This window comes from Trachypithecus francoisi, unplaced genomic scaffold (genome assembly GCF_009764315.1).
Source record: "Trachypithecus francoisi isolate TF-2019V2 unplaced genomic scaffold, Tfra_2.0 Lachesis_group4, whole genome shotgun sequence".
Taxonomy (NCBI): Eukaryota; Metazoa; Chordata; class Mammalia; order Primates; family Cercopithecidae; genus Trachypithecus; species Trachypithecus francoisi.
In genome coordinates this window covers 115,105,384-115,124,314 of record NW_022681469.1, presented here as the reverse complement: position 1 = coordinate 115,124,314, position 18,931 = coordinate 115,105,384, and the positions used below count along the sequence as shown (strand labels likewise).

General features: G+C 54.6%; 2 protein-coding genes across 2 annotated transcripts; one reads left to right on the top strand and one right to left on the bottom strand.

Moving 5' to 3' along the window:
• Positions 1–7: 7 nt before the first annotated feature.
• Positions 8–12,765, top strand: TAF6 (TATA-box binding protein associated factor 6). The gene is made up of 15 exons (XM_033192011.1): positions 8–712; positions 5,283–5,494; positions 5,597–5,683; positions 5,810–5,963; positions 6,174–6,230; positions 6,673–6,792; positions 7,335–7,480; positions 7,589–7,666; positions 7,759–7,860; positions 8,253–8,435; positions 9,298–9,372; positions 9,499–9,624; positions 11,314–11,487; positions 11,720–11,917; positions 12,223–12,765. Exons 2-15 carry the CDS (start codon positions 5,339–5,341, stop codon positions 12,601–12,603), a joined length of 2,037 nt encoding a protein of 678 aa, XP_033047902.1. The 5' UTR covers positions 8–712; positions 5,283–5,338; the 3' UTR covers positions 12,604–12,765.
• Positions 12,659–18,829, bottom strand: AP4M1 (adaptor related protein complex 4 subunit mu 1). Its single transcript, XM_033192012.1, has 15 exons — positions 18,602–18,829; positions 18,406–18,494; positions 17,329–17,435; positions 17,150–17,246; positions 16,604–16,714; positions 16,431–16,511; positions 15,683–15,745; positions 14,893–14,959; positions 14,734–14,787; positions 14,488–14,594; positions 14,295–14,389; positions 13,834–13,878; positions 13,544–13,594; positions 13,321–13,432; positions 12,659–13,180 (listed from the first exon to the last, which is right to left on the bottom strand). The coding sequence occupies exons 1-15, from the start codon at positions 18,657–18,659 to the stop codon at positions 12,956–12,958; spliced, it is 1,362 nt and encodes a 453-aa protein (XP_033047903.1). The 5' UTR covers positions 18,660–18,829; the 3' UTR covers positions 12,659–12,955.
• Positions 18,830–18,931: the final 102 nt, after the last annotated feature.

Here is an 18,931-nt window from a genome sequence, read left to right as displayed (position 1 = left end):
TTGCTCCGGGTTTCCCTGCCTCCGTTTTGTGGCGCCTCTTGCAGGTCCTGGCAGCTGGGTAGTGAAGGAATAAATTACACTAATTACACCAAGAGGGAGTGGTCCTTATATGTAGATGTAGAAACAAATTTTTAAAATATAATTTCATTCTGTAAGCCTAGAGGACTTATTCTGGCACGGGGAAGGGGCAGTGACTTGCTCTTCGGCTCTGCCAGGACCTGCTTCCAGGAGGGGGCGGGGCCAAGATGGCGCCGAGCGCCGGGTGAGCGGCGTCTCGGCGGCGGCTAGAGTTTTCCTGCTGCCCGCGCTCGGCTGGCGGGGGCGGGTCTGAGTGGTACCCGGGAGGAGACCCTTTGAAGGTCCCTTAGTGGGGACTGGAAAGAGGACGGTTGGTTGTGTGTCTGTGCTCGTGGGGACCCCGTGTGTGTGCCTGCATTGGAGAGATGTTGCAGGAGACGGGGTGGGCTCTCTGAGCCTCATTTCGCGCTGCCCAGGGATCTTCGACCTGCTTCTCTGCTGGGATCTCGCTCAAGTTAACCCTCCCCTGGGACGCCTTCCTGCCGCCTCCACTGATCTGAGGAGATCCTGTGACTGTAGCGTGTTTTATGAGCCTTTACTGGCAGAGGGTACCGCCGGGTATTGAAGGATTCGTAGGAGTTCGCCAGGGAAGTGGGACACGACCGCCTCTTGTAAACCCGGCGCCAGGCACAGAGTATGTCTCGAATAATTGTGTTCCCTATAGATAAGACTTACAAAAGTGGGGAAAGAGCTCAGGGATGGTTTGAAAAGAACCAATTTCTTTTTCGGTCTCCCTCTTCCCCTCCTTCCAGCACGGCCCTACCCTACTTGTGCTACTCCTGAACAGTATTGATGTTAATCTTCCTAATGTCCAGCTCCAAGTGTGCCACTTATTTTTTTTTTTTTTTTGAGACAGGGTACCCGTCTGTTGTCCAGGCTGTTGTGCAGTGGCACCATCTTGGCTCACTGCAGCCTCCAACTCCTCAGTAGTTCAAGCGATTCTCCTGCCTCAGCCGCCTAAGTAGCTGGGATGACCGGTTCACCCCACCACGCCCGTCTAATTTTTTAAATTTTGCAGAAATGGGGGTCTCACATGTTGACCAGTCTGTTTCAAACTTCTGGCCTCAAACGATCCCCCCACCTCTGCCTCCCAAAGTGCTGGGATTACTGGGGTGAGCTACCTCTCTTGGTTCCAATTTGCTTTTTTTTTTTTTTGAGACGGAGTCTCCCTCTGTCGCCCAGGCTGGAGTGCAGTGGCACGATCTCGGTTCACTGCAACCTCCACCTCCTGGGTTCAAGCGATTCTCCCACCTCAGCCTCTCAAGTAGCTTGAGTAGCTGGGACTACAGGCGCCCGCCACCATGTCTGGTTAATTTTTGTGTTTTTACAAAAAGACAAAGTTTCACCATGTTGGCCAGGGTGGTCTCGAACTCCTGACCCCAGGTGATCTTTCCGCCTTGGCCTCCCAAATTACAGGCGTGAGCCACTACACCTGGCTCCACTTTGCTTTTAGCTACAGTGTAGGCTCAAAGCTTGGGCCTATGACCTATTAATAACAGTGATACCAAGTATTTACTGAGCACCAACATCTCTAAGCCTTACAACTAATTCATTTACTTCACAAATATTTATGATGTCCCAGGGCTCCTAGAATACATCAGTGAACATCATAAAGATCTCTGTCGGCCCGGCACAGTGACTCACGCCTGTAATCCCAGCACTTTGGGAGGCCAAGGTGGGCGGATCACCTGAGGTCAGGAGTTCAAGACCAGCCTGAGCAACATGGTGAAACCCCGTCTCTACTAAAAATACAAAAATTAGCCAGGTGTGGTGGTGCATGCCTGTAATCCCAGCTACTCGGGAGGCTAAGACAGGAGGAGAATTGCTTGAACCTGGGAGGCGGAAGTTGCAGCAAGCGAAGATCGCACCATTGCACTCCAGCCTGGACAACAAGAGTGAAATTCTATCTCAAAAAAAAAAAAAAAGAAGAGCCCTGTTTACATGGTGGACAGAGACAGAGTCTCGCTCTGTTGCCAGGCTGGAGTGCAGTGGTGCAACCTCTGCTCACTGCAACCTCTGCCTCCCGGGTTCAAGTGATTCTCCTGCCTCAGCCTCCCGAGTGTCTGGGACTACAGGCGCACGCCACCATGCCCGGCTAATTTTTGTATTTTCAGTAGAGACAGGGTTTAACCATGTTGGCCAGGATGGTCTCGATCTCTTGACTTCATGATCTGCCTGCCTCGGCCTCCCGAAGTGTTGGGATTACAGGCGTTAGCCACCGCGCCAGGCCCAGAAGATGTTAAATGCTACGGAAAAGAAGTGGGCTGCCCCCACTCTGAGGGCAGAGTGCAGAGTTAAATAGGGTGGTCAGGGTAGGCAGCCAATTAGACATTTGGGAAGAACATTCCAGGCAGAGGGAATGGAGCAAAAGCTATTAAGCAAGTGCATGCCTGGCAAGTTTAAGGAGCAGCCAAAAGGAATATGTGTCTGGATCAAAGTGGAAGAAGGAAGGAAGAGCGATCAGAGATATAATGGGGAGAAGGCAAATTTTGAAGGGCTTTGTAGGACATTATAAGGATTTTGTCTTTTTTTTTTTTTTTTTTTTTTGAGAAGGAGTCTTGCTTTGTCGCCCAGGCTGAAGTGCAGTGACACAGATCTTTGCTCACTGCAACCTCCGCCTCCTGGTTCGAGTGATTCTCCTGCCTCAGCCTCCCGACTAGCTGCAATTACAGGTGCCCGCCCATCTAATTTTTGTATTTTTAGTGGAGATAGGGTTTCACCAGGTTGGCCAGGCTGGTCTTGAACTCCTGACCTCAAGTGATCCGCCTGCCTTGGTCTCCCAAAATGCTAGGATTACAGGCATGAGCCACTGTGCCCGGCCTGAGACAGGGTTTTGTTATGTTGCCCAGGCTGGTTAGGAATTTCTAAGCCTAAGCAGTCTTCCCACCTCACCCTCCCAAAGTGCAGAGATTACAGGCATGAGCTGAACCACTGCACCTGGCCATGATAAGGATTTTGGATTTTACTCTATGGCAAGTGGAGCGCCATTATGAGGGTTTGAGCAAAGAAATGACAATCTGCTTTACAGTTTGACGGAAGCATTTTGGCTGCAACATTAGGAATAGATGTAGAGGGAGGCAAGGGTAGACACCGGGAGACATTGTTAGGAGGCTTTTGGAGTTACCCAGTGGATGGATGATGGTGACCTGGGCCAAGCAGTGGGAGCAGGGCAGTCAGGTTGGACTACCTGCTGGATTGATTGATTGATTGATTTTTGAGACAGTCTCGCTCTGTCGCCAGGCTGGAGTGCAGTGGCACCATCTTGGCTCACTGTAACCTCCGCTTCCCAGGTTCAAGCGATTCTCCTGCCTCAGCCTCCCGAGTAGCTGGTACTACAGGCGTGTGCCACCATGCCCAGCTAATTTTTTGTATTTTTAGTAGAGATAGGATTTCACCATGTTGGCCAGGATGGTCTCGATCTATTGACCTCATGATCCACCTGCCTCGGCCTCCCAAAGTGCTGGGATTATAGGCGTGAGCCACCGTGCCCAGTTGGATTTATTTTTTTATCCTTTTTTTTTTTTTTTTTTTGAGATGGAGTCTCTCTGTCGCCAAGGCTGGACAATCTCAACTCACTGCAACCTCTACCCTCCAGGTTCAAGTGATTCTCTTGCCTCAGCCTCCCAAGTAGCTGGGATTACAGGCACGCGCCACTATGCCCAGCTAATTTTTCTATTTTTAGTAAAGACAGGGGTTTACCATGTTGCTCAGACTGGTCTCAAACTCTTGACCTCAAGTGATCCACCCACTTTGGCCTCCCAAAGTGCTGGGATTACAGGCGTGAGCCACCACACCTGGCCTACCTGGTGGATTTGTTGTGAAGGCTCAGATAAAGAACAAGTGTCTGGATGGATGGCATTACTGTGAAGATAAGGAAAGCTGAGCCTGGGCCAGGTAGTTCGACTCACGCCTTTAATTCCAACAGTTTGGGAGGCCAACGCTAGAGGATTGCTTGAGCCCAAGACTTCAAAATGCTGAGATTGAAGCCCTGAGGTGTAACAGAAAAAGATAGAAATCTGGGCTGGGCCTGCTGGCTCAGGGCTGTAATTCCAACACTTTGGGAGGCCGAAGCAGGAGGATTGTGTGAACCCAGCAATTCAAGACCAGACTGGGCAACATAGTGAGACTCTGTCTCTGCCCCTGCAAAAAATTGGCTGTGCACAGTGGTACACACCTATAGTCACAGCTACTGGGAGGCTGAGGTGTGAGGATTGCTTGAGCCTGGGGGTTCCTGGGCTCTATCAGTCTTCCTATCTCTGCCTCCTAAGTAGCTAGAACTATAGCCGTGTGCCTGCATACCCAACTGATTTTTGTATTTTTTGTACAGATGGGGTCTTGCTGTGTTGTCCAGGCTGGTTGTGAACTGCTGGGCTCAAGTGATCCTTCTCCCTCGGGCTCCCAACGTGTTGGAATTACAGGCATGAGCCACTAGGCCCAGTCCAGAGTTTTTTTGTTTTTTTTTTTTTGAGACGGAGTCACCCTGGCTGGAGTGCAGTGGCATGATCTTGGTTCACTGCAACCTCTGCCCTCTGGGTTCAAGTGATTCTCCTGCCTTAGCCTCTCTAGTAGCTAGGATTACAGGTGTACACTACCACGCCCTGCTAATTTTATATTTTTAGTAGTGATGGGGTTTCCCCATGTTGGCCAGGCTGGTCTTGAATTCCTGACCTCAAGTGATCTGCCCGCCTTGGCCTCCCAAAGTGCTGGTGGGATTACAGGTGTGGGCCATGGCACCTGGCACCAGCCCAGATTTCTTTCTCTGTTACACCTCAGGGCTGACTCATGTGGGGATGGACAGAAGACACCCCGAGTTCCTCCCCTCTCCCCACTGTCCTCCCTTTATTGGCCCCCTCCCCGTGTCTCACATTTTTTTTTTTTTTTGAGACGGAGTATCGTTCTGTCGCCCAGGCTGGAGTGCAGTGGCCGGATCTCAGCTTACTGCAAACTCCGCCTCCCGGGTTCATGCCATTCTCCTGCCTCAGCCTCCCAAGTAGCTGGGACTGTAGGCGCCCGCCACCACACTTGGCTAATTTTTTGTTATTTTTAGTAGAGACGGGTTTTTACCATGTTAGCCAGGATGGTCTCGATCTCCTGACCTTGTGATCCACCCGTCTCGGCCTCCCAAAGTGCTGGGATTACAGGCTTGAGCTACCGCGCCTGGCCTCACATTTCTTTTTCTTCTGCCTGCCCCATTCCTCTGCCAGGGTCTCCGTCTCTCCGCCGGGGGCTTCATCCTTCCAGGGAGAAGAGGGACTCCAGAATGGCTGAGGAGAAGAAGCTGAAGCTTAGCAACACTGTGCTGCCCTCGGAGTCCATGAAGGTGGTGGCTGAATCCATGGGCATCGCCCAGATTCAGGAGGAGACCTGCCAGCTGCTGACGGATGAGGTCAGCTACCGCATCAAAGAAATCGCACAGGTGACCCAGCCCTTCTGTCCAGCTCCACATTGGGTCCAGGATGTTACCCGGGGCCCCGTCGTTAGGATTTTGGGCTGATGTCTATTCCGTCACCCACCCCAGGATGCCTTGAAGTTCATGCACATGGGGAAGCGGCAGAAGCTCACCACCAGTGACATTGACTACGCCTTGAAGCTAAAGAATGTCGAGGTGATTTGGGGAGACAGGCAGGGGGCGGGTGATGGGGACAGGGCGATGGGGTCGGGGTGAGGCGCCATCCTTCAGCCAGGTCTCCTCCAGCTCCCTTCTCACCCGTGCCCCTCTCTCCTGCCACAGCCACTCTATGGCTTCCATGCCCAGGAGTTCATTCCTTTCCGCTTCGCCTCTGGTGGGGGCCGGGAGCTTTACTTCTACGAGGAGAAGGAGGTTGATCTGAGCGACATCATCAATACCCCTCTGCCCCGGGTGCCCCTGGACGTCTGCCTCAAAGGTTGGGGGAGGGGAGAGCAGGGTGGCAGGGAGGAGGGAAAGGAGGACAGATGCGTGTGGGTGTGAGTAGCCTCACAATAGAAGAAAAGCTCAGTGTGAGATCCCTGGGGAGTTGCAAGGGGAGCAGGAGTGGAAACATGCTTCGATAGCATGGAACAACTCCCCAGTGTCCATGCGCGGCAATTCACCTTGACACCTGCCTTCCTTGCAGCTCATTGGCTGAGCATCGAGGGCTGCCAGCCAGCTATCCCCGAGAATCCGCCCCCAGGTAACCTCCATGCCCCACCCTCTGGGTCTCTGGGTCCCTTTCCCCCTCCTTCCACCTTTTTTTTTTAGATGGAGTCTCACTCTGTTGCCTGTGCTGGAGTGCAGGAGTGCTAGAGTGCAGGAGTGCTGGAGTGCAGTGGCACAATCTCGGCTCACTGCAACCTCTGCCTCCTGGGTTCATGCGATTGTTGTGTCTCAGCCTCCTGAGTAGCTGGGGCTACAGGCACACACCACCACGCCCCGCTAATTTTTTGTAATTTTAATAGAGATGAGGTTTCACCATGTTGGCCAGGCTGGTCTCGAACTTCTGACCTGAGGTGATCCACCCGCCCTGGCCTCCCAAAGTGCTGGGATTACAGGCGTGAGCCACCACATCCAGCCTCCTCCCTTTACTTTTCCTGCTACTCTCGTCACGCCTCCCGCTGTGCCTGCTTTCCCACCAGCTCCCAAAGAGCAACAGAAGGCAGAAGCCACAGAACCCTTGAAGTCAGCCAAGCCAGGCCAAGAGGAAGACGGACCCCTGAAGGGCAAAGGTCAAGGGGCCACCGCAGCCGACGGCAAAGGTCAGTCCTAGGCCAGGCCTCTCTGGACTCTTGCTCAAAGCCACGTGGCCATTTGTTTTGTTTCCTTTTTTTGTTTTTGAGACAGAGTTTCACTCTGTCACCCAGGCCAGAGTGTAGTGGCACAATCTCAGCTCACTGCAGCCTCCACCTCCTGGGTTCAAGCGATTCTCCTGCCTCAGCCCCCTGAGTAGCTGGGATTACAGGTGCCCACCACCACGCCCAGCTAATTTTTGTAGTTTTTTTTTAGTAGAGATAGGGTTTTGCTATGTAGGCCAGGCTGGTCTCAAACTCACCCTCATGTGATCCACCCGCCTTGGCCTCCCAAAGTGCTGGGATTACAGGTGTGAGCCACCATGCCAAGCCTCCATGTGGCCATCTGTGAAGTGGCTGAGGTCAGGGCCAGAGAGCCCCAGAAAGGATGGGGAAGCCTAAGAAGAAGCCGGGTCTCCTGAGTCTCAGGAGAAGTGGAGGCTTAAGGTTCTTCTGTTACTGAGGTTTTTTCTGGAGCTTTCTTTGTCAGACCCACCTCTCCAATCACACAGGGAAAGAGAAGAAGGCACCGCCCTTGCTGGAGGGGGCCCCCTTGCGACTGAAGCCGCGGAGCATCCATGAGTTGTCTGTGGAGCAGCAGCTCTACTACAAGGAGATCACCGAGGCCTGTGTGGGCTCCTGCGAGGCCAAGAGGGCGGTGAGGGCCCCACCAGCCTGCCCTGGCCCTGAGACTCCTCGTCCTGGGGGTCCCATGAATTGCTCCCCACATCCTACCCCCACCTGACTGGCTTCTCTCTTCCCACAGGAAGCCCTGCAAAGCATTGCCACGGACCCTGGGCTGTATCAGATGCTGCCACGGTTCAGTACCTTCATCTCGGAGGGGGTGAGAGCATGAGGTTCCACCGTGCAGGGACGGCAGCGGAAGCTCCTGTGAGGGTCTCCCTGCCCCATGCCCAGCACTCCTCCCTCCCGCAGGTCCGTGTGAATGTGGTTCAGAACAACCTGGCCCTACTCATCTACCTGATGCGTATGGTGAAGGCGCTGATGGACAACCCCACACTCTATCTAGAAAAATACGTGAGTGGTCCTGCCCACCTTCCCTTCCAGGGACTAGGGACCCTGCTGCCACCAACAGGAAGTCAGTGGTCAGCGGTGGCTCACACTTGGAATCCCAGCAACTTTGGAGGCCGAGGTGGGAGGATCGCTTGAGCTCAGGAGTTTGAGGACAGCCTGAGGATAGTAGTAGGACTACTGTCTCTACAAAAAAAATTAACAAAAACAAAATTAGCCAGGCATGGTGGTGCATGCCTGTGGTCCCAGCTACCTGGGAAGCTGAGATGGGAGGATTGCTTGAGCCTGGATGATTGAAGCTGCAGTGAGCCATGATTGTGCCCCTGCACACCAGCCTGGGTGACAGAGTGAGACTCTCAAACAAAACCAGAATGAGCTGCCCCGCCCTTCTCCCTTAGGTCCATGAGCTGATTCCGGCTGTGATGACCTGCATCGTGAGCAGACAGCTGTGCCTGCGACCAGATGTGGACAATCACTGGGCACTCCGAGACTTTGCTGCCCGCCTGGTGGCCCAGATCTGCAAGCATTTTAGCACAACCACTAACAACATCCAGTCCCGGATCACCAAGACCTTCACCAAGGTGAGCCAGGGAAACTTGAGCACCATTTGTTTCATCACTGGCCACCTCTGGTTGGGGGAAGTCACACTGGAAACAAGGGCAGAGGGAAGAGGGACTGGAACTTGTGGGGGTCTAAGGGTCTTCAGGCTTGTCTGTAATGCCTTTTTTTTTTTTTTTGAGATGGAGTCTCACTCTTGCCCAGGCTGGAGTACAGTGGTGCGATCTCTGCTCACTGCACCCTCTGCCTCCTGGGTTCAAGCAATTCTCCTGCCTCAGCCTCCTGAGTACTTGGAATTACAGGTGCCTGCAGCCGTAACTGGCTAATTTATTTATTTATTTATTTTTTGAGACAGAGTTTTGCTTTTGTTGTCCAGGCTGGAGTCCAATGATCCGATCTTGGCTCACTGCAACCTCCACCTCCTGGGTTCCAACAATTCTCTTGCCTCAGCCTCCTGAGTAGCTGGGATTACAGGCATGTGCCACCACACCCAGCTAATTTTGTATTTTTAGTAGAGACGGGGTTTCTCCATGTTGGTCAGGCTGGTCTAGAACTCCCGACCTCAGGTCATCTGCCTGCCTTGGCCTCCCAAAGTGCCAGGATTATAGGTGTGAGCCACTGCGCCTGGCCACAACTGGCTAATTTTTGTGTTTTTAGTAGAGACAGGGTTTCACCATGTTGACTAGGCTGGTGTCGAACTCCTGACCTCAGGTGATCTGGCTGCCTCAGCCTCCCAAAGTACTGGGATTACAGGCGTGAGCCACCGCGCCTGGCCTCACTGTCATGTCTTAATGATTTACAAGGAAAGTGTCTATGAAAGACATGGGTCCCTATCAATCATCCTTTTAGACCCCTTAATCTTAGTTTATTTCCTTCCTCTTACAGAGCTGGGTGGACGAGAAGACGCCCTGGACGACTCGTTATGGCTCCATCGCAGGCTTGGCTGAGCTGGGACACGATGTTAGGCCTCTGGGAGGAAGAAATGGGGGAGGGGACGCAGTCATGAGGTTATAGAGGGCACTGTGCCCCGACCTGGGAGACCCTCGTGACCCTCCGGCTTTGGCTTCTCCCTTTCCCTTCCAACAGGTTATCAAGACTCTGATTCTGCCCCGGCTGCAGCAGGAAGGGGAGCGGATCCGCAGTGTGCTGGATGGCCCTGTGTTGAGCAACATTGACCGGATTGGAGCAGACCATGTGCAGAGCCTTCTGCTGGTAACTGAAGCCCCTGTCCTTGCATCTGTGCCCCCGACCCCCGAAGAGACAGGTGGCGTTTAGCAAGCATATGGTGTATTTTATTCACCTACTCCCATCTTTGCCTTCTGTTTTCAGAACATACTGCAGAGTCTGATACTATTTTACAGATGGAAAGACTGAGACTCAGGCTGAGTAAAAAATAAGGGGACTGGCTGGGCGTGGTGGCTCATGCCTGTAATCCCAGCACTTTGGGAGGCAGAGGCGGGTGGATCACAAGGTCAGGAGATCGAGACCATCCTGGCTAACACGGTGAAACCCCGTCTCTACTAAAAATACAAAAAATTAGCTGGGCGAGGTGGTGGGTGCCTCTTTTCCTAGCTACTCAGGAGGCTGAGGCAGGAGAATGGCATGAACCTGGGGGGTGGAGCCTGCAGTGAGCTGAGATTGCCCCACTACACTTTAGCCTGGGTGACAGCGCGAGACTGCATCTCCAAAAAAAAAAAAAAGAAAGAAGGGGTCTGGGCGTGACAGCTTCTGCCTGTAATCCCAGCACTCTGGGAGCCTAGGAGGCCAGCCTGGGCAATGTAGCGAGACCCCGCCTACAAAAAACAAAAAGCTGGGAGTGGTGACATGTGCCTGTGGTCCCAGCTACTAGAGAGGCCAAGGTGGGAGCATTGCTTGAACCCAGGAGTTCAAGGCTGCAGTGAGCTATGATCGTGCCACTGCACTCCAGCCTGGGTTACAGAGGGAGACCACCACTCCCCCAAAAAGAAGGAAGGGCTCACATGCTCAGCCTTTGGCATTTGGACCATCCTTCCCCAATGCTCCTGTGTTACTGTGTGGTCTTCTCTGTACAAGGCAAATGCCCTCTTGATTAACTGTTCTGCCACAGTATTTAGCAAGTTCATTCACATGTTAGTGCCCATGTTTTCATTTTTTTTTTCTCTTGAGATGGGAGTCTCACCCTGTAACCCAGGCTGGAGTGCAGTGGCACGATCTCAGGCTCACTGCAACCTCTGCCTCTCAGGTTCAAGCGATTCTTGTGCCTCAGCCTCCCGAGTAGCTGGGACCACAGGCATGTGCCACCATGCCTGGCTAATTTTTTGTATTTTTAGTAGAGACAGGGTTTCACCATGTTGGCCAGGCTGGTCTCGAACTCCTGACTTCAGGTGGTCTGCCAGCCTCAGTCTCCCAAAGTGCTGGGATTACAGGCATGAACCACCACGCCCAGCCATTCTTTTTTTTTTTTTTCTGAGTCTCACTCCGTCACCCAAGCTGGAGTGCAGTGATGCAACCTCTGCTCACTTCAACCTCCACCACCTGGGTTCAAGCATTCTAGTACCTCAGCCTCCCTGGTAGCTGGGACTATAGGTGCGTGCCACCATGCCTGGCTAGTTTTTGTATTTTTAGTGGAGACAAGGTTTCTCCATTTGGGCCAGGCTAGTCTCACACTCTTGACAAGTGATCCACCTGCCTCAGCCTCCCAAGTGCTGGGATACAGGCATGAGATGCCGCAACTGGCCCCGTGCCCATCTTTTGTTTTGAGAAAGCCCACAGTGTTCTGTACACACACTAACAGCTCAGCATAGTTTGGCCTCCATCAGAGGCACCGAGATGATAAGGAATGTCCTTTTTTATCGCATCCCCAAGGCTCTTCTCAGAGTGTCACCAGCCCTCCCTCTACCTGGCTTTTTTTTCTGTCTGCAGAAACACTGTGCCCCTGTTCTGGCAAAGCTGCGCCCACCGCCTGACAATCAGGATGCCTACCGGGCAGAATTCGGGTCCCTTGGGCCTCTCCTCTGCTCCCATGTGGTCAAGGCTCGGGCCCAGGCTGCTCTGCAGGCTCAGCAGGTCAACAGGACCACTCTGACCATCACGCAGGTCCGTGGCCGGGTGGGGAGGAGGAATAGGAAGCGGAGGAGGACCCCAGTGTGGGATGGGCATTCACACAGCCACGTGGGCCCCGAGTCGGCAGTCTCAGGGCAACCAGGCCGAGTGAGGATGCCCCAGCCCCAGTGAGAGCCACTGAGGAAGAGCAAGGGGAGCCCAGGCCTCTCCCTTCAGACTCTTCTTAGTAGATGCTGCCACATCCCCTTTCCTCTTCTCCCCACAGCCCCGGCCCACGCTGACCCTCTCGCAGGCCCCGCAGCCTGGCCCTCGCACTCCTGGCTTGCTGAAGGTTCCTGGCTCCATCGCACTTCCTGTCCAGACACTGGTGTCTGCCCGCGCAGCTGCCCCACCACAGCCTTCCCCTCCTCCAACCAAGTTTATTGTAATGTCGTCGTCCTCCAGCGCCCCATCCACCCAGCAGGTATGCAGAGCTGTGTGGGACAGGGAGCATCCGAACGGCCCAGGTTGCCTCAGAGCACCCTGGGGAGGCCCAGGAGTAGAGCACAGTCCCCTCTGGGCCCAAAGTCAAGAGCTGAAAGAGGCACCCACCATGGTCTTGCAGGGCTGTAGCTGCCCTGCATGAGCAAGGTCTCCAGCCATAGCTGTCTACGGGGTCAACTACAGGAACAACTTGTTCAGGCAGGGAGCAAGTGAAGTGTCCCCACCAGGCCTCTGAGGGGCAGGGAGGGCACAGGGCAAGCGGACCCACTTTTCCTTTCTATCCAGGTCCTGTCCCTCAGCACCTCGGCCCCTGGCTCAGGTTCTACCACCACCTCACCTGTCACCACCACCGTCCCCAGTGTGCAGCCCATCGTCAAGCTGGTCTCCACCGCCACCACTGCACCCCCCAGCACTGCTCCCTCTGGTCCCGGGAGTGTCCAGAAGTATATCGTGGTCTCACTTCCCCCAACAGGGGAGGGCAAAGGAGGCCCCGTTTCCCATCCTTCTCCAGTTCCTCCACCAGCATCGTCCCCCTCCCCACTCAGCGGCAGTGCCCTCTGCGGGGGGAAGCAGGAAGCTGGGGACAGTCCCCCTCCAGCTCCAGGGACTCCAAAAGCGAATGGCTCCCAGCCCCCCAACTCTGGCTCCCCTCAGCCTGCTCCATGATGCTGCACCTGCCAGCCCCTGGATTCCCACACATGCAGACATGTACACACGTGCATGCATACTAAGCGGAAGGAGGTTGTAGATTGCTTCCTTCATGTCACTTTCTTTTTAGATATTGTACAGTCAGTTCCTCAGAATAAAAGTTTGGTTTGTAAATTCTGATCCACTGCAGTCCTTCCTGCATCAGATACCACAGAAAGGCTGGGCCCACTGCCCGCTCCTGGTCTCTCGGGACTGAGGACTCTTCCTGCCCATATTGAGAGTCCCAAGACCAGGAGGCTGGAAAAGAAAAAGACTGTCCTTCCGTGGGACAAACTGCCGCCTTGGCTGCTATGTCTTCATTTGGGGAGCCTCAGATCCGAATGACGTAGGCATCGCTGTGGCTTAGGTGTCGCACCCACTTGTGGGGGTTGGCATTACCGCATGGCCTGAAGGCCAGCCTGAGGAATCGAACCTGGAGGCCGGAGCACGTGTGCCGGGGAAGCTCAAAGGAGAGACTGGCGGGGCCCAGACCCAGAGGAGGGGCCGAGGTGGAAAGCCCATGGCTGGGAGGTCCTGGGGGCCCTGGGACGTCCATCTGTGAGGGGCAGAGGCAGGGGGAGGAAAAAGGGCAGAAAGCTGACCACACTGGGGGGACGAGGCAGCACTGCTTCGGGAGGGTGGGGGGGCCGTTAAATGATGGTGGGAGGAGAGGGGCTAGGGGTCCATGGCAAATACCTGGAAAAGGCCCGAGAGTTGCGAGCCTCCTTGCACCCGAGGCAGGTCCCAGCGAAGGGCTCCCTCCGCCAGCTCGGCCTTCTGCTCTGGGCTGCTCAGCTCCTGAGACAGGCTGGAGTTTGGAGAGGGAAGGTGCTGGGCTTGGAGGCTTCTTGGGGCAGGCCCGTTGTGCTGAGCTCACTCTCTCCCCAGGAATCTCCCCGTGGTGGGTGCACACACTCACCTGACCACCCCTCGAGGCAGGGGGAGGTGCAGCCTGACATTGAGGGCTTGGCTACAGAGGAGACAGGAACAAAGTCAGCCCCAGGAAGGCATGGTCCCTTGTCCTGTTCCTCTTCAATGTCACAACAGGATTTCAGCACAGGTGTCCCCCACCTTCCCAAATGCTACAGCCTCTACCTTAACTGGATTCTGAGGCTGGCAGCTGCATCTGAAGAGAGAAGTAGCAGGTGCCCTGGCCCTGTCTCCTGTCCCACAGAGCTGAACTCGGCCAGGTGCCAGCCTCACTCTTACCTCTTCGAGGGCAGGTCGCATCGCAACTTCAGATAAACCTGGAGCCTGGATGAGAGGGTAAAACACCATGACTCAGGCCATCGCCTACTGGCATCTCACCATTCCTCACTAGGGGCCTCCATGCAGGGCTGTGTGGGTATGGGCTGTACCCACAAGAGAGAAAAGGGCTGAAGTCCAGCCCAACTCCATTAGCCAAAGCTTTTTCCCTTTTTTTCTCAGAGTGACAGGGTCTCGCTATGTTGCCCAGGCTGGTCTGGAGCTCCTGGGCTCAAGTGATCCTCCCGCCTCAGCCTCCCAAAGTGCTAGGATTACAGGTGTGAGCCACCACGCCCAGCCCAAGACTTTTTCCAATTTGCACTCCATCACCACTACCACCCCCCCCACTCTGCAGTGAGTCTTGGGAACATACAGGTCTTGGCTTGGGTTCCAAGGTAGTTCTAGAACCCAGGAAATGGTCTCACCGGCCTGAGCCTCGGTCCCACTGCACAGAGGGGAAGAGCCGGAAGGGGAGCGGTGAGGGGAGGTCATCGGAGAGTTGGTACCGCATCACAGTCAGCTGAGAGACCAGAGAGCAACAAGGTTAGTTTGGTCTCATGCCCCCACTGCCCCCTTCCCCATGGTGGATGGAATTTATGAGGCCACCCCAACCCTGACCTCGCCCTGAGGTGGTTGCAAGCGGAGGATTCGATGAGACTCAAACTCGTCCAGATTCACAGAGCTGTGAAACGAGACTTCATCGACACGGATTCCTGGCCCATAACCTGGAAAGAAAGAGACTCCTCTCCTGACCCATGTTTTGGGAGAGGAGCAAGAAGGGGGGAGGCTCCGTCTCTGACTTCTCTCCATGAACTCTCTGGCAATGACCTACTCCAAGGGGAGAAAGACCCACTTTCTCCTCACCTCTCAGCTCTGACTTCCCCACACAAAACTCTTCCGTCAAGCCAATGCGCATCTCTGTTGGAGGAGAGAACATCAGGGGAGCTCAGCAAACTCCATGGTTTAAGACACCAAGGAACCTGCCCTAACCCCAACCCTGGGTCCCGCCTGCAGAGGCCTCACCAGAGCCACTGGGAAGGAAACTCTTGAGCCGAATCTCTCCCTGCACATCCACCTTCAGCAGGGAGCCCTGAGAGGCAGGGGAATCAAGGTTAGAGTCTTTTTTTTTTTTTTTTTTTTTTTTTTTTAAGACAGAGTCTCGCTCTGTCGCCCAGGCTGGCAGCGGTGTGATCTCGGCTCACTGCAACCTCCACCTCCCAGGGTCAAGAGAGTCTCCTGCCTCAGCCTCACAAGTAGCTGGGATTACAGATGTCTGCCACCATGCGTGGCTAATTTTTGTATTTTTAGTAGAGATGGAGTTTCACCATGTTGGCCAGGCTAGTCTCAAACTCCTAACCTTAAGTGATCCACCCACCTCGGCCTGCCAAAGTACTAGGATTACAGGCATGAGCCACCGTGCCCTGCCTTTTGTTTTGTTTTTTTAAAGAGATAGGGTCTTGCTCTGTCACCCAGGCTAGAGTGCAGTGGCTCAATCTCGGCTCACTGCAGCCTCAACCTCCTAGGCTCAAGTGATCCTCCTGCCTCAGCCTCCCAAGTAGCTGGGACAGCAGGTGTACACCACCATGCCTGGGTAACTTGTTTATTTGTATTTTTTGTAGAGACGGGGTCTGGTTATGTTGCCCAGGCTGGTTTCAAACTCCTGGCCCCAAGTAATTCTTCCACCTTGGCCTCCCAAAGCACTGGGATTACAAGCATGAGCTGCTGTGTGGCCGTTGCTGGGGGTCTTAACCACCCCACCATGTTTCTCAAGTCCCATTTGTCCTCAGTTCCAGGTTTGGGAGCTCAAACTTACATTAGATGCTATCAGTACAGACAATCTCTCGACCACATCCAAAAAAACTTCATTCTTTTGGCTCTGAGAAAGAGAGAGGATTTGGATGGTTGGAAGCAGAATAGCCTATGTTCTGAAATGGACAGACAGGGAGAAAGGAAAGGACAGTCAAAGCTACAGCTCTAGGGTGGGGACATGGGTGATGGAAGGGATACCCACATCTAGGGGAGGTGGGAGATGTGCCAAGATCTTTTTTTTTTTTTTTTTTGAGACGGAGTCTCGCTCTGTCGCCCGGGCTGGAGTGTAGTGGCCGGATCTCAGCTCACTGCAAGCTCTGCCTCCTGGGTTTACGCCATTCTCCTGCCTCAGCCTCCCGAGTAGCTGGGACTACAGCGCCCGCCACCTCGCCCGGCTAACTTTTTGTATTTTTTAGTAGAGACGGGGTTTCACTGTGTTAGCCAGGATGGTCTTGATCTCCTGACCTCATGATCTGCCCGTCTCGGCCTCCCAAAGTACTGGGATTACAGGCTTGAGCTACTGCGCCTGGCCGATCTTTTTCTTTTTCTTTTTTTTTGCATTTTTAGTAGAGACGGGGTTTTACCATGTTGGCCAGGCTGCTCTCGAACTCCTGGCATCAGGTGATCCACCCACCTTGGCCTCCCAAAGTGCTAGGATTACAGGCATGAACCACTGCACCCAACCTAAGATCTTGGACTCCAGGGTTCCAGAGCAAAACCAGAGGGTCTGACCCCATAGATTCCTCCCTTACCTGGTCAGAGCGACTGGACAGGACAGGGCGGCTGGCTGCACTGCTAGGGGCCACTTTGCTCTGTTGTGTCTCAGCCCCAAACTGTAAAGCATCCAAAGCAATCAATCATCAGGTCTGACAACCCCAGCCAACCCCTCTTCTCCTTCCTCACCCTCCTCTTTCCCTCTACTGACCAAGCCAACGCTGCTGAGGTCAAAGAGGCTGAAGGGCTTGCTGACCACAGCTTCCGTCTGGATGAAATTCCTCAGCATCTCTGTGGATGTGGTCTGTACATAGCCATAATCCTAGTGGTAAAGGAAGGACAGTCTGAGTGGTCAGTGGAGGGAAGGCGTAAAAAGGGGGAGTGGGGCCAGGCATAGTGGCTCACTCTTGTACTCCCAGGTCTTTGGAAGGCCGAGACATAGGAGAATGGTTTGAGACCACGAGTTCAAGACCAGCCCGGGCAACACAGCGAGACTCGCGTCTCTACAAAAAATAAACAATTAGCTGGACACAGGGGAGGAGGCTGGGGCAGGAGGATAGCTTGAGCCCAGGAGTTCCAGGCTGCAGTGAGCTATAATTGCACCACTGCACTCCAGCCTGGGCAACAGAACAAGACCGTCTCTAAAAGGAAAAAAAAATAGACTTGGCCTCCTAACCACAGTATCCCACAGTAGAAGAGCAGATGTATCTCCAGGGGAATTAGGCAGGGGCCACAGAAGGGGATCGTTGATTCTCACCAGCACTTCATCCAGGAGTTCGTAGACCAGAGCCACATTGCGGGAGATGGTCCCCTCGCCCAGGGAGCCACAGTAATCGCCCAGAAGAGTAGCCAACCTGAGGAAACACTTGGAGCGTGTATTTCCTCCTCTTCTCAGGCCCCTGCCAGCTAGCAGGTGCCCAGCCCAACCCTCCTCACCTGGAGAGCAGTTCTAGGAGGCTGAAGGGAGAAACGTTTTCTGAAGTCGTGACCACCAAATACAGGCCGCTGTGTCTGATGTGAATGAAATGACGGCCATCATGATGCTGAAACACAGGCAGGGAAAAGAGGCGTTAGGAAAAGGGAGGTGGAGTGATCAGAACCCAGGAGATCTGAGCTTGGATCCTGATGCCTCTTTTTTTTTTTTTTGAGACGGAGTCTCGCTCTGTCGCCCAGGCTGGAGTGCAGTGGCCGGATCTCAGCTCACTGCAAGCTCCGCATCCCGGGTTTACACCATTCTCCTGCCTCAGCCTCCCGAGTAGCTGGGGCTACAGGCGCCCGCCACCTCGCCCGGCTAGTTTTTTGTATTTTTTAGTAGAGACGGGGTTTCACCGGGTTAGCCAGGATGGTCTCGATCTCCTGACCTCGTGATCCGCCCGTCTTGGCCTCCCAAAGTACAGGCTTGAGCCACCGCGCCCGGCTCCTGATGCCTCTTACTAGTCACAACAGCAGTGATTTTGGGAGATACAGACAGATCCCTCAGCCCAGCTTCCCACTGTGGAAACGGGGTTAATTACAGTAACTACCTCGAGTTGCTGATAATGGAATCACGCAGGGAGCTGGGCCTGGTGTGTTGCTGGCGCCCAATGGACGTTTTTTTTTTTTTTCCCCCATCCCCATTACCCAGGCTGGGTGCGGTGTCCGGATCTCGGCTCACTGCAACCTCCGCCTCCTCGGTTCAGGCGACTCTCCTGCTTCAGCTTCTCGAGTAGATGGGATTACAGGCGCCCGCCACCACGCCCAGCTAATTTTTTTTTCGTATTTTTAGTAGATGCGGAGTTTCACCATGTTGGTCAGGCTGGTTTCGAACTCCTGACCTCAGGTGATCCGCCCTCCTCGGCCTCCCAAAGTGCTGGGATTACAGGCGTGAGCCACTGCGCCGGGCCTCTCGTTAGTTTTATTTGGAGAAATACACCCCCCAAGTGGAAGCTACCATGGAACCAGTCCTGGGAGGGAGCCGGCGCCCACCCGGCCCGCCCGGCCCCCGCTCCTCACCCGCCTCCCGCCAGTGGTTACCATGACAACCGGGGACTCGTCTCCTGGCAGTCCCGTCAGCTTCCGGTAGAAGAGCTCGGCCACATCCCTGCCGCCACTGTCCCCGCGGACTGGCGGGTGGAAGGACTCAGTGAAGGATCCTGCGACACGGGCTGGCCCTGGGCGCCCCTCCCGCCCGGTCCCTCCACCCCTTCCCAGCCCCCAGGGTCTAGGATACAGTCTTTGTAGATGAGCGGGTCCCCCTTGGAGGACAGAATGAAGAACTGGGAAATCATGGCCGTCCTGGAGAGCAGACAAGAAGACCGCGAAAGTTGGGCCTGCCCCGCCCTGAGGCCCCGGAACAAAAGAACGCGCGTGCGCTGGCCCTTTAAGAGCGATTCTCCTCCGCCCTCGCCACCTTGGACCGCGGGAAACCCGGCGCCCGCCCCACCCCGCCCGGAGATTCCCTTCCGACTCCCGCACCGCCTCCCCGTCACTCATTCGAGGCCCGCCCGGCGATTGGCTTGCGGCTAGCGGGAGGGAGAAAGGGCTGGCTTTTCCGATTGGC

What these genes read in the sequence shown, in the direction of transcription:
- TAF6 (XM_033192011.1), top strand. Translation starts at nt 5,339, where the DNA reads ATGGCTGAGGAGAAGAAGCTGAAGCTTAGCAACACTGTGCTGCCCTCG. An exon ending in CCCCGAGAATCCGCCCCCAG is followed by an intron (nt 6,231 to 6,672) that starts GTAACCTCCATG and finishes CTTTCCCACCAG; the next exon opens with CTCCCAAAGAGCAACAGAAG. An exon ending in TGGCTGAGCTGGGACACGAT is followed by an intron (nt 9,373 to 9,498) that starts GTTAGGCCTCTG and finishes CCCTTCCAACAG; the next exon opens with GTTATCAAGACTCTGATTCT.
- AP4M1 (XM_033192012.1), bottom strand. Translation starts at nt 18,659, where the DNA reads ATGATTTCCCAGTTCTTCATTCTGTCCTCCAAGGGGGACCCGCTCATC. An exon ending in ACCTCAGCAGCGTTGGCTTG is followed by an intron (nt 16,512 to 16,603) that starts GTCAGTAGAGGG and finishes GATGCTTTACAG; the next exon opens with TTTGGGGCTGAGACACAACA. An exon ending in TTTCCTTCCCAGTGGCTCTG is followed by an intron (nt 14,788 to 14,892) that starts GTGAGGCCTCTG and finishes CTCCTCCAACAG; the next exon opens with AGATGCGCATTGGCTTGACG.